Here is a 13,189-nt window from a genome sequence, read left to right on the forward strand (position 1 = left end):
AGATTGAACTAATTTGCATTCCTCACTATCCATTAATTTTGCTTCAGATGGTCAATATGTACAATTTTTATGTTTTAGTTAATACATTACAGGGAATGCCTTGCAAGTATAATGCTTTCTGGAATAAGTAATCAATGTATGACATATAGTGTACTGTACCCTATCTTTTTGAGTAGTCAAATATAATTATTTTTATTGCAGATTGCTCAGCTAAATGTTCTTATAAACATGCTACTAGGGGAGCTCACCCATGGTGATCGTCAGAAGATTATGACAATCTGTACAATTGATGTACATGCCAGAGATGTTGTAGCAAAGCTCATAGCACAGAAGGTAATTTGTTGTAGCAATTACCCTAATGCATTCTTAAAAGCATAAAATAAACATAATTTCTCTGTAAAGGGGCTGCTCAGTTGTTCTGGAAAGAAATGACAATGTTTTGATTTAGTCACTTCGGTCTTTTCCATTGATATGCGACATGATTACATTTACTAGCTAAAGTACAAATTGACTTTCTAGTATTTAGTCTAAATTTCTTATCATTTTGACTGTATTTCTTTAGAGTGATTGCAGTTTTAATACATGACGTTTTTATCTTCGTTTTTCTAATCAGGGCTTACTCAACTACCACTGAACTCAACTGGTTTTACACCTGTATTACTGAAAACCCAATTAGATATTGCACTCCCTTGATTTATTTTAATTTTTAAAATTTGATCTCTAATCACAATATTTGTGCTAGAGTGTTTCAAACGAACTTGAAGATCTTACTATTGTTGAGTAAATGAACCCTATTTTAATTGTATTCCATCCATTAATAATTCTGTCATGTACAGAGCAACAGTATAGCAATCACCATGGTAGATTATGATGTTTGTTGTGTATGAGTTATATGGAGCTGAAAAAAAACAGTTCCTTTTATTGATACATTATTCCTATTACATAGAGTTTTAACGTATAGTTTTGCTACGGTATTCCATAGCTAGGTTTTAAAAGCCAGAAGTATTCATTGGAGTCAGATAAAGTGCATGTTACACCAAACAAATGGGTAGAATCCTGAAAAGGTTTAGGATTGATATGTAATTTTGAAAATGCTCTATTCCCAAAAGTGATCACTACAAAAAATGATGTTCTTTCAGAGTAAATGTTTAAAATTCCATTTATGTGACAGAAGGGGATGGAAAGCAAATAAAATTAGTGTTCTCTGACTATATATTTCTACATCTTGTTTACTTACTTTGCAAGAATTTTTAAATCAGGTTGGATGAGTTCAGAACATTTAGGAATAACAGGAAACTAGGAAAGTATGAAGGGATGGCTGTCTTAATTAATAGTATTAGTGAAATTGAGAGTGATGAACTGAGTTCAGGAAAACAAGATGTAGAGACTGTTTAGGTAGAAATGATAAAAGGAAGTCACTTGTGAGAATGGTTTCCAGTCCCCCTTATAGTTACCACATAGGCAGGTGGAGCATAAAGAAAGAAATAATAAAAGGTTGTCAGAAAGGCTGGTGATAATCATGGGTGACTTTAATCTGCATATAATCCTGGAAAAATCAGATGGGCAAAAGGTAGCCTAGATGAAAAGTTTGTAGAATATTTTCAGGACAGTTTCTTAGAACAGCATGTTCTGGAGCTTACCAGGCAGCAGGCTAGTTTGGACCTGGTATTATGCAATGAGATGGGATTAATTAAGATCTCATTGTGAAGGCACCCCGGGTAACAGTAGCCTTTAACATGATTGAATTTTACATTCAGTTTGAGAGACAGCAGTGGGACTGAGACTATATTTTTTAAAAAAATAAATAAAGGGACTAATGAGAGCGTGAAAGCAGAGCTGACCAAACTGATTTGGCAAATTAGTCGATAGGATAGGTAAATAAAGATGCAACACTCTCATTTAAGGGATATTTCAGAATACATAGGATAGATACTTTCGAATGATTAAGAAAATTTCCATATAATGAATGTATTATCTGATTAACTAAAAGGAAAAACAAATAATTATAAAGTCATACAGCACAGAAACAGACTCTTCGGTCCAACTCGTCCATACCAACCAGGTTTTCCAAACTAAACTAATCTCACTTGCTAGCATTTGACTCATTATCCCTCTAAATCCTTCCTATTTATGTACCTGTCCAAATGTCTTTTAAATATTGTGACTGTGCCTGCTTCTACCACTTTCCCTGGTAGTTTATTCCACATATGAACCATCCTCAAAGATAAGTGGTACATAGGAGATCAGACAGAGAATATAAAAAACAGTAAAAGTTAAGAGGGAAAAATTAAAGCTAGCCAGAAATATTAAAACAAATAGTATGAGGTTTTATAAATATTTAAAGAAGAAAGAGTTAACAAACTCAACATTGGTCCTTTAATAAGTGAGATTGGAGAGGTTTTAATGGAAAATAAGAAAATGGCAGATCATAGAGTCATAGAGATGTACAGCATGGAAACAGACCCTTCGGTCCAACCCGTCCATGCCGACCAGAAATCCCAACACAATCTAGTCCCACCTGCCAGCACCCGGCCCATATCCCTCCAAACCCTTCCTATTCATATACCCATCCAAATGCCTCTTAAATGTTGCAATTGTACCAGCCTCCACCATATCCTCTGGCAGCTCATTCCATACATGTACCACCCTCTGCATGAAAAAGTTGCTCCTTAGGTCTCTTTTATATCTTTCCCCTCTCACCCTAAACCTATGCTGTCTAGTTCTGGGCTCCCAGACTCCAGGGAAAAGACTTTGGCTATTTATCCTATCCACACCCCTCATAATTTTGTAAACCTCTATCAGGTCACCCCTCAGCCTCCGAAGCTCCAGGGAAAACAGCCCCAGCCTGTTTAGCCTCTCCCTATAGCTCAAATCCTCCAATCCTGGCAACATCCTTGTAAATCTTTACTGAACCCTTTCAAGTTTCACAACATCTTTCCGTTAGGAAGGAGACCAGAAGTGCATGCAATATTCCAACAGTGGCCTAACCAATGTCCTGTACAGCCACAACATGACCTCCCAACTCCTGTACTCAATAATCTGACCAATTTTGGATAGCATACCAAATGCCTTCTTCACTATCCTGAACCTGCACTACAAGGTCTCTTTGTTCAGCAACACTCCCTAGGACCTTACCATTAAGTGTATGAGTCCTGCTAAGATTTGCTTTCCCAAAATGCAGCACCTTGCATTTATTTGAATTAAACTCCATCTGCCACTTCTCAGCCCATTGGCCCATCTGTTCCAGATCCTGTGGTAATCTGAGGTAACCCTCTTTGCTGTCCACTACACCTCCAATTTTGGTGTCATCTGCAAACTTACTAACTGTACCTCTTATGCCCGCATCCAAGTCGTTTCTGTAAATGACAAAAAGTAGAGGTCCCCAGCACCGATCCTTGTGGCACTCCACTGGTCACAGGCCTCCAGTCTGAAAAACAACCCTCCAGCACCACCCTCTGTCTTCTACCTTTGAGCCAGTTCTGTATCCAAATGGCTAGTTCTCCCTGTATTCCATGAGATCTAACCTTGCTAATCAGTCTCCCATGGGGAACCTTGTCGAACGTCTTAGTGAAGTCCATATAGATCACATCTACTGCTCTGCCCTCTTCAATCATCTTTGTTACTTCTTCAAAAAACTCATTTAAGTTTGTGAGACATGATTCCCCACACACAAAGCCATGTTGACTATCCCTAATCAGTCCTTGCCTTTCCAAATACATGCACATCCTGTCCTTCAGGATTCCCTCCAACTTGCCCACCACTGAGGTCAGGCTCACTGGTCTGTAGTTCCCTGGCTTGTTTTTACCGCCCTTCTTAAATAGTGGCACCACGTTTGCCAACCTCCAGTCTTCCGGCACCTCACCTGTGACTATCGATGATACACAATTATTTTGCATCAGTCTTCACCATAGAGGATAAAAGTAAAACCCCAGAAGCTATGATAGATCACAAAATGAAAATGAGGGAGGAACTCGTAGAAAATCACAATTATCACTTGTTAGAGATAGTCATTACCTCTCAGTGTGTTGCAATGATTTCTTCATCATTCCAAGCCTGGACGTTGTGTGAGTCATGCTGCATTTGCTGCAAAATGCGAGATGTCATAATCATTTGGGGGTCTTGGGATTCCCAACATCATCTGATTTTCTTCCCTCTGACCAAGAGACTCCCTGTCATGGAAAAGTTCTGGTATTGAAGGTCAGTATAAAAACATCACTGCACTAGTTGTCCATTAGACCTTGATGAAAGTGGTGTACTACTGTGAATTTCTCAAATAAAAGTCACCCATTGGGCCGAAACTTTATTTTTTTGACTAAGTTGGAGCTGTGTCAGTTTGGTGGAATGATTCTCACTGCAGGGTCAAGTGAGTTAGCTTGCTGTATTTTACCAAACTTATGTTAATTGGGGTTTCAGGCCTAATAGCAAACATCACATCGATTTTCACCCCCTCTTAGCATTTGCATTCCTAGAACAGTTCACCATTCACTGGAGAATGCTAGGCATGACCAACAATCCTGGTGCTAGTGCCATATTTAAAAGGCTGTTGTGCACCAGACAATCATCATCAGTCTGGGGCTTCCTAACATGGCTCCTGATGTTTGTTATGGACATGGCACACTGGGAATTCAGTTGTCCACTTTGCAGTCCTATGGGACAGGGTGGTGTGCAAACAGAAATTCCTCTTCCTTCAAGAGTCATGACACTGGACCATGTCAGTCTGGTCCACGGTTGCTACCCAGGTTAGTGCAGTCCCAGCCACTTAGAGGAATGCCCAGCACGGTAAAAAGAAGATCAATGTCCTTCTCCACTCCACCACCATAACTGCCACCATCTCTACTGATTTCTCTCGTTTCCTAAATTTCTGTTTCTGTGCCCACCTCAACCCAAGGTTCATGCTCTACCATTCTCACTGTACCTGCGATATCTTCCCTCACTGGCTGTCATCCACTCCAACCTGCTACACCACTAGCTATACCCTCTGCCCTGCCTCCTCTCTCATTCGGGCAACCTCTCCACCTGCACCAACACTAATATGTGTGCCACACACCACCTTCTTCTGTAATACCTACCCCTCTCTCTCATTTCAGCAGCTAAACAGCTCATAATAGGGCAGAAAGATTTCAGACAGATGGTATACTGCCCATCATTTGGTTCCTTACCTCTTAGGAGCAGATCTTGACTCTGTTTGCCCTGAGCAGGGCCTGGATTTTTATCAGGAGCCATCTCTTACTGTGGCAGAATCTCTGGAGCAAGAGCTATTCCCCTTGACTGGACTGACAACTGTGGCAAGCTGAATTCCTGGCTTTGTATCCGTGGCAATTGGCACTAAAAGACAGTAGTGACATGATCCTGGTAGCTCTGGCTGAGGATCAATGTGCAAAAAGGCATGGTAGGGTAATGCAAGGCAGGGATGCTGTATGTATCCAAACAGATTCAGAGGGTGAGTATACTATTGACAATGAGTGAAGCCTGGTCCAGTCCATGAGTTAAGTGCAGTCCCCGTACACAGTGTCTTTGCAGCAACACTGCAAATGACACTTGCTGGTGCAGAATTGAAGTGCAGAAGTGTCCTGTAAGTGGATTAGAGATGTGCCATGAGGGTTCATATGAGTAACACATCAGATGCCAAAGGCTTTGGACGTGGAGTGCATCTGACAATTCCCACAGAATTGTTTTAACCCAGTGTCCAACATGGAGATCTTTTTGTGTAAATGATAAATTGAACCCACTCAAGTTTTCCAGATGGCTAGTTTTGTGGTAAGTTTGTTAAGATTGAAACCTGTGGCAAGTTGGGCTGTTGAGAAGACATTTAACAAGCAAACAAGAATGTCACTTGGGAACTTGCCATTGCCTTTGTCACACCGCAGAGCAAAGAATGTATAGCAGGATGAACTCAACATTGAGATGGGCTTTGCTGAACATCTCACCATTGCCCACATTGCTCTGAGCCTCATAGGATCCTGCCCAATGCCTTTTTCAAAAAATGAACATTTTAATTCCGGTTTATTTACTTCACAAATAAAATAATATTTACATGTACACACTGCGATAGTATGTGTAAGATGTAGAAGGAACATATAAAAAGGAATTAGCTATTGCATTTCAAACATAGAGATGTAAACACTTTGTTCAGATATTTGTTTACAATTTTTCAATGTCAATTTTATTGCTAGGTCACTAATAGCCAAGCATTCGCTTGGCTATCGCAACTGCGACATAGATGGGATGATAGTCATTGGCAGTGTTTCATTAATATCTGTGATGCCCAGTTTCAGTATTCATATGAGTACCTTGGTAATACATCTCGGTTGGTAATTACGCCTCTGACTGACAGGTAAGGCCTGTGTTGATCCATTTACTTGCTTGAAGCAATCTAATAAGTTAACACTTCTGTAGCCAGTTTTATACTCCATAGTTTAATGATAGTTCACTTGTGCAGTTTACTATTTTCAAAAACATTTTTAAAATCCTTATTGTTCATTTCTCCTCATATGTTATAAGGTGTCTTATCATTTTGAGCATTGACCACCTCAGCTGTCCAATGTAAAGTCATTATCATCCTGAGATATGTATCACTTATGAAAATACAGATTGTGCTTCCTAAATCCAGCTGCATCAGAACTGGGCCTTTGCTGAACCAGAGAATTTGCTGGATTGTGGTGCAGAATGTGGCCATTCAGCCATTTACACGACTCTACAAATGAACATTTTGGCTTAATGCCACTCTCACGTCTTTTCCCTGTAACCCTGCACATTGTCTCCAATTGAAACTGCCTTCACCACATTTCTAGGCAGTGCCTTCCATTCCCTATCTATTCTCTATGTGAAAATGTTTTTTCTCATCGCGGATGTCGCAGGAACCATTCTGGTAAACCTCTTCAGCACTCCAATGCTTTCGCATCTTTCCTATAATGTGGACCTAGAATTATGCACAATATTCCAGCTGAAAACCACACAAAGGTCGCATGCCAGGTTCAAAACAGTTAACAGTCAAATGCAAGTTTCTTACTTCAGTGACTGAAGTCCTGTGTGACAATACTGTCACTTTAAGAGGTAATTTTGTCCTGGTTTTCTTTTGAAGAGAGGTTGTAAGGTAGAGGTGACAAGTTTTTTGTAAGAAATATATGAGGCCTTGGGTTTTTTTTAAAGTTGGAACAATGGATGCAGCTTGTTTGTGGCCAGTTCTCATCTAGTTTTTTTAAGTCTTTAGGTTTAGTTTTAAGCAGAAAATATTTTGGTCTCAATAGAATTGGAAACTTCAGTGAATGTCTCCTGGCTGCTATTCTCTTTCTGAATTCTCTCAATGTTTTTCCCTCCTAGATTGGAGAACAGTATGTGAGAATCTGCATCTGAATTTGCCTTTTTGCCAAGGGCTGTGTTCATGGGATGTTGGTATATTGTAATGGTTAATTAATAATAGGTACTGTATCTATTAGATTAGTTTACATATAGTATGGAAACAGGCCATTTGGCCCAACAAGTCCACACCGATCCTCCGAAGAGTAACCCTACCCTATATTTACCCCTAACTAATACACCTAATACTATGGGCAATTTAGCATGGCTAATTCACATAACCTGCACATCTTTGGACTCTGGGAGGAAATCAGAGCACCCAGAGGAAACTTACGCAGACACGGGGAGAATGTGCAAACTTCACACAGGCAGTCACCTGGGGCAGGAATTGAACCCGGGTTCCTGGAGCTGTGAGGCAGCAGTGTTAACCACTGAGCCACCGTGCTGCCCTTTTTAAGTTGTTCTAAATTCCTCTTTGTTTGTATTTTAACTTTGTATTTAAATAAAGGGGTAAATGTAGGGGTATGGGTGGGTTGCACTTCGGCGGGTCGGTGTGGACTTGTTGGGCCGAAGGGCCTGTTTCCACACTGTAAAGTAATCTAATCTAATCTAAAGTGTACTTTGCTCAACACCTAGTAATTGACCAGTGGCATTGCATCTGGAACATAGCACCTGATATTTACCTTTAAAAATAAGAAAGAATAAGGGTCCAAGCTATCTTCTTAAAATATTTGGAGGGTCCATAACATCTGATAAAACTTTTTAAGCCATCAGAAATATCAAGTATATTCCACACACAAATACTTCATTCCACATTTGAGTAAAGACCTTACCTTGATTTGTATTATCACTACTTTTAAAAAAAAAATCACTCACGTCGCTGGCTGGACCTGCATTTATTGCCGGTCCCTAGTTGCCCTTCAGACGGTGGTAATGAACTGCCTTAAAAGAACTGCTGCAGTCATGGTGCTGTAGGTGGACTCTCAATGCCATTAGGGAGGGAATTCCATGATTTTGACCGAGCAACAGTGAAGGATCAGCAATTTAGTTCAAATTGGGGTGGTGAATAGCTTGGAGGGGAACTTTTAGGTGATGGTATTCCTATGTATCTGCTGTTCTTGTCCTTCTAGGTGATAGTGCTCATGGGGTCTGGACAGTGCTGTCTAAGAATCTTTAGCAAGTTTATGCAGTGCATCTTGTAGATAGTATACACTGCTGCTAGGAATGTTGGTGGTGGAGTGACTGAATGTTTGTGGATGTGGTGTCAATCAAGTGAGCTGCTTTGACCTGGAGCTTCTTGAGTATACCTGAAGCACCACTCACTCAGGCAAGTATTCCATCACACTCCTGATGTGTGCCTTAATGATGCAGAAGGATATTAGATCCAGCAATGTAGAATCTGCAGGCGTCAAGCTGAGTAACACTGAGGGATTTTAAAAAAACTTAGTGGGGGTTGTGTATAAACCCAAAACTGAAGAGATGATGTTGGGAATTACGTTAAATAGGATATTAGCAATTCATGCAATAAAGAAGATATTGTATTTATGGGTGATTTTATTTGGCATATCGATTGGGTAAATCAAATTAATAACAATACCATTCTTAACCAAACATTGAGGAATCAACTAGAGAACCTGCCAACCTAGACTGGGTATTATGTTATAAGAAAGGAGTAATTGTTGATCTTATCTGGAAGCCAGGACAGCATTGGAGCCAGTGGGGTATGTGCGTAGAGTGTTGAGTGGAAAGATTTGACAGTTGAGGATTATTCCACTCATTCTGTAATGGGGGGAAAAAAATTCAATGACATGACAGGAAAGCAGCTGATTGGCTGGTAAGGGAACTACATTCGGGAACTGTTCTTAAATCACCAGTTATTTAAAAATGTGTAAAATTATTTAGGGATAAAGTTAAATTTAGCTAGTAAGTCAAAGGAAGTTTGTGAAAGACTAAGGAAGTTTAAATGATGGCAGGCAAGAGCAACCAAGTGGAATATGTGACCTATCATATGGGGATCACAGATCCCACCAGCATCCAGGATGACCATGTGTGCAAGAAGTGCTGCCAACTGCACAAGCTGGAGCAACTCTGAGCTCAAGTGGCCTCTGGAGACACAATGACACATCACGAGCCTGAGAGTTACGTGGATAGCTTGTGTAGGGAGGTGGTCATGCTGCAACTGAATGGACTGAAAGAAAGATGGGCATAGATGATCACCAAGCAGTTAAGGAGAAACAGGCAGCAGTGCAAGAGTCCCCCATGGTCTTGCTCACAAATCAGTTTTCTATTTTGGAAGCTGAGGATGGTGCTGGTACCTCGAGAGTGCAGAAGGAGCCAGGCTTCTGGCATCACAAGTGGCCTGACTGTACAGGAGAGGAGGAAAAAAAAAGCAGGAGCAATAGTGATGGGTGATTCATTAATTGAGGACAGACAAGCGTTTCTGTAGTGATGGGTGTGACTCCAGGTTGGTGTGTTGCCTCTTTGGTGCCAGGGTCAGGGATGTCACTGAGGAGGATAAGAAGGCAGATAAGGTTGTGGTACACATTGGTACCAATGCTATAGGTAGATTGAAGGATGATGTCTTGCATCAAGAGTTTAGCTGGCTAGGTCGTAGATTAAGAAGTAGGACCTTGAAGGTGACTGCATCCCCCATCACGAAGGCCTCAAAGCCCTCCGCTTCTTCCTTTCCCGCCGACCCAACCAGTATCCTTCCACTGACACTCTCCTTTGACTGACTGAAATGGTCCTCACTCTGAACAACTTCTCTTTCCAATCCTCCCACTTCCTCCAAACCAAAGGAGTAGCCATGGGCACCCGCATGGGCCCCAGCTATGCCTGCCTCTTCGTCGGATATGTGGAACAGTCCATCTTCCGCAGCTACACTGGCACCATCCCCCACCTTTTCCTCCACTACATCGATGACTGTATCGACGCTACCTCGTGCTCCCACGAGGAGGTTGAACAGTTCATCCATTTTACTAACACCTTCCACCCCGACCTCAAATTTACCTGGACCATCTCAGACTCCTCCCTCCCCTTTCTAGACCTCTCCATTTCTATCTCGGGCGACCGACTCAACATGGACATTTACTGTAAACCGACTGACTCCCACAGCTACCTAGATTACACCTCCTCCCACCCTGCCCCCTGTAAAACGCCATCCCATATTCCCAATTCCTTCGCCTCCACCGCATCTGCTCCCAGGAGGGCCAATTCCAATACCGAACAATCCAGATGGCCTCCTTCTCCAAAGACCGCAATTTCCCCTCAGATGTGGTTGACGATGCTCTCCACCGCATCTCCTCAACTTCCCGCTCCTCTGCCCTTGAACCCCGCCCCTCCAATCGCCACCAGGACAGAACCCCACTGGTCCTCACCTACCACCCCATCAACCTCCAGATACATCGTATCATCCTTCGTCATTTCCGCCACCTCCAAACAGACCCCACCACCAAGGATATATTACCCTCCCCTCCCCTATCAGTGTTCCGGAAAGACCACTCCCTCCGCGACTCCCTTATCAGGACCACCCCCCCACCAACCCAACCTCCATTCCCGGCACCTTCCCCTGCAACCGCAAGAAATGCAAAACTTGCGCCCACACCTCCTCCCTCACTTCCCTCCAAGGCCCCAAGGAATCCTTCCATATCCGTTAGAAATTTACCTGCACCTCCACACACATCATTTACTGCATCCGCTGCAACGGATGTGGCCTCCTCTACATTGGGGAGACAGGCCGCCTACTGTGGAACGTTTCAGAGAACACCTCTGGGACACCCACACCAACCAACCCAACCGCCCCGTGGCGGAACACTTTAACTCCCCCTCCCACTCCGCCAAGGACATGTAAGTCCTTGGCCTCTTCCATTGCCAGACCATGACAACGCAACGCCTGGAGGAAGAGTGCCTCATCTTCTGCCTAGGAACCCTCCAACCACAAGGGATGAATGCAGATTTCTCCAGCTTCCTCATTTCCCCTCCCCCCACCTTATCTCAGTCCCAACCCTCAGACTCAGCACCGCCTTCTTGACCTGCAATCTTCCCGACCTCTCCGCCCCCACCCCCTCTCCAGCCTATCACCCTCATCTTAACCTCCTTCCACCTATCGCATTCCCAACGCCCCTCCCCCAAGTCCCTCCTCCCTACCTTTTATCTTAGCCTGCTTGGCACACCTTCCTCATTCCTGAAGAAGGGCTTATGCCCGGAACGTCGATTTTCCTGCTCCTTGGATGCTGCCTGACCTGCTGCGCTTTTCCAGCAACATATTTTTCAGCTCTGATCTCCAGCATCTGCAGTCCTCACTTTCTCCTAGTTGATTAAATACCTGTACCCTAGTATTAGACATTTCAGCTCTGGGGAAAAGATTCTGATCATGAACCTTATTTATGCATCTCCTAATTTTATGCTCTTCTATCAAGTCTCCCCTCAGCCTCCACCATTCCAGAGAAAAGAACCCAAGTTTTTGTAGCATCTACTTATAGCTCATACTATTTAATCTAGACAGCATTCTGATAAACTCTTCTGTACCATCTCCAAAGCATCCACATCCTTCTGGAGAGACTGAGCGCAAAATCAGGAACTAGTTCAGGGAAAATTTATTGTTTGCACTCTCCAATCAGCCCCACCTTCTGATGCCAGCCATTTCAACACCCCCTCCCATTACCCCAAAGACATGTCCAATCTGGGTTACCTCCATGATCAAAACAAGGCCAAACACACGCTGGAGAAAGAACACCTCCACTTCAGCCTAGTGAGCTTACAATCATAAGGCTTTTCGTAGAATTCACCAGTTTCCAAATCTCCCCACTGTTGACCTCATCCTAAGCCCACCCCTCCTGCTTCCCCCCACCCCCTTCATCCTGACCCTACCTATCCATTCTTCCTTCCCACCTATCTGCTCCACCCTTCTCAATGACCAATGACAGCCACCTCTTACCTGCATCCACCTATCACCATCCCACCCACCTTTTCCCCAGGCCCACCCCCTCCCTTCATTTATTTCTCAGACCCCCTTCACCTCCCCTAGTCTAGATGAAAAGTTCCAACCTGAAACGTTTAATCCCCTCCTCCGTTGATGCTGCTTGACCTGCTGTGCCATTTCCAGCTGCATTCTTTATCCACTCTGACAAGAATTGAACACAATACTCTAAGTGTGGCCTAACCAAAATCTTATAAATCTACAACATGACATCCTGACTCTTGTACTCAGTTCCCTGACCAATAAAAGCAAGCATGCCATTTTCCTTCTGTACCACCCTATCTACTTCAGGGGCCACTTTCGGGGAGCTAAGGACTTGAACCCCAAGATTTTAGTGCCAGGAGCTTGATTGATAAGGTGGCTGAGCTAAGAGTGGTGGTTAGCATGTGAGAATATGACTTTTTAAAAATTAATTTGTGGTACGTGGGAGTCGCTGGCTGGCCAGCATTTATTTTTCGTCCCTAGTTGCCCTTGGAGGTGATAATGAGTTAACTTCTTGAGCTGCTGCAATCCACTTGCTGAAGGTTTAGAATGAAAGATGCCAATTAGAATGGAATTCCAGGAATTTGACCCAGTGACAGAAATAGTGAAATATTTCCGAGTCAGGATAGTGGGTGACTTGGAGGAGAGCTTGTAATTGGTGGTGTTCTCATGTATCTGTTACCTTTGTCCTCCTCAATGGAAGCAGTTATGGGTTTGGAAGGGATTGTCTAAGTATCTTTGAATTTCTGCAGTGCACCTTGTAGACAGTTTGCACTGCTGCGACTGACAGTCATTGGTGAAGGGAATAGATACTTTTGGATGTGGTGCCAATCAAGGCTGCTTGGTTCTGGATGTTGTCAAGCTTCTTGAATGTTGTTGGAGCTGCACCCATCCAGATAAGTGGGGAGTATACCATCACACTCCTGACTTGTA

At 42.9% G+C, this 13,189-nt stretch overlaps 1 protein-coding gene across 1 annotated transcript in view; it reads left to right on the top strand.

Annotated features, from left to right (window-relative positions):
- dnah9l (dynein, axonemal, heavy polypeptide 9 like) overlaps positions 1–13,189 on the top strand; it is a 432,311-nt gene that overhangs the window by 136,144 nt on the left and 282,978 nt on the right. The window contains exons 32-33 of the mRNA XM_043693603.2: positions 202–333; positions 6,174–6,334. Of these exons, the coding sequence (XP_043549538.2) occupies positions 202–333; positions 6,174–6,334 (293 nt within the window). The remainder of the gene's footprint in view (positions 1–201; positions 334–6,173; positions 6,335–13,189) is intronic.

Source organism: Chiloscyllium plagiosum, unplaced genomic scaffold (genome assembly GCF_037043375.1).
Source record: "Chiloscyllium plagiosum isolate Xiang-an unplaced genomic scaffold, Cpla_swu_hap1 HiC_scaffold_7, whole genome shotgun sequence".
NCBI lineage: Eukaryota > Metazoa > Chordata > Chondrichthyes > Orectolobiformes > Hemiscylliidae > Chiloscyllium > Chiloscyllium plagiosum.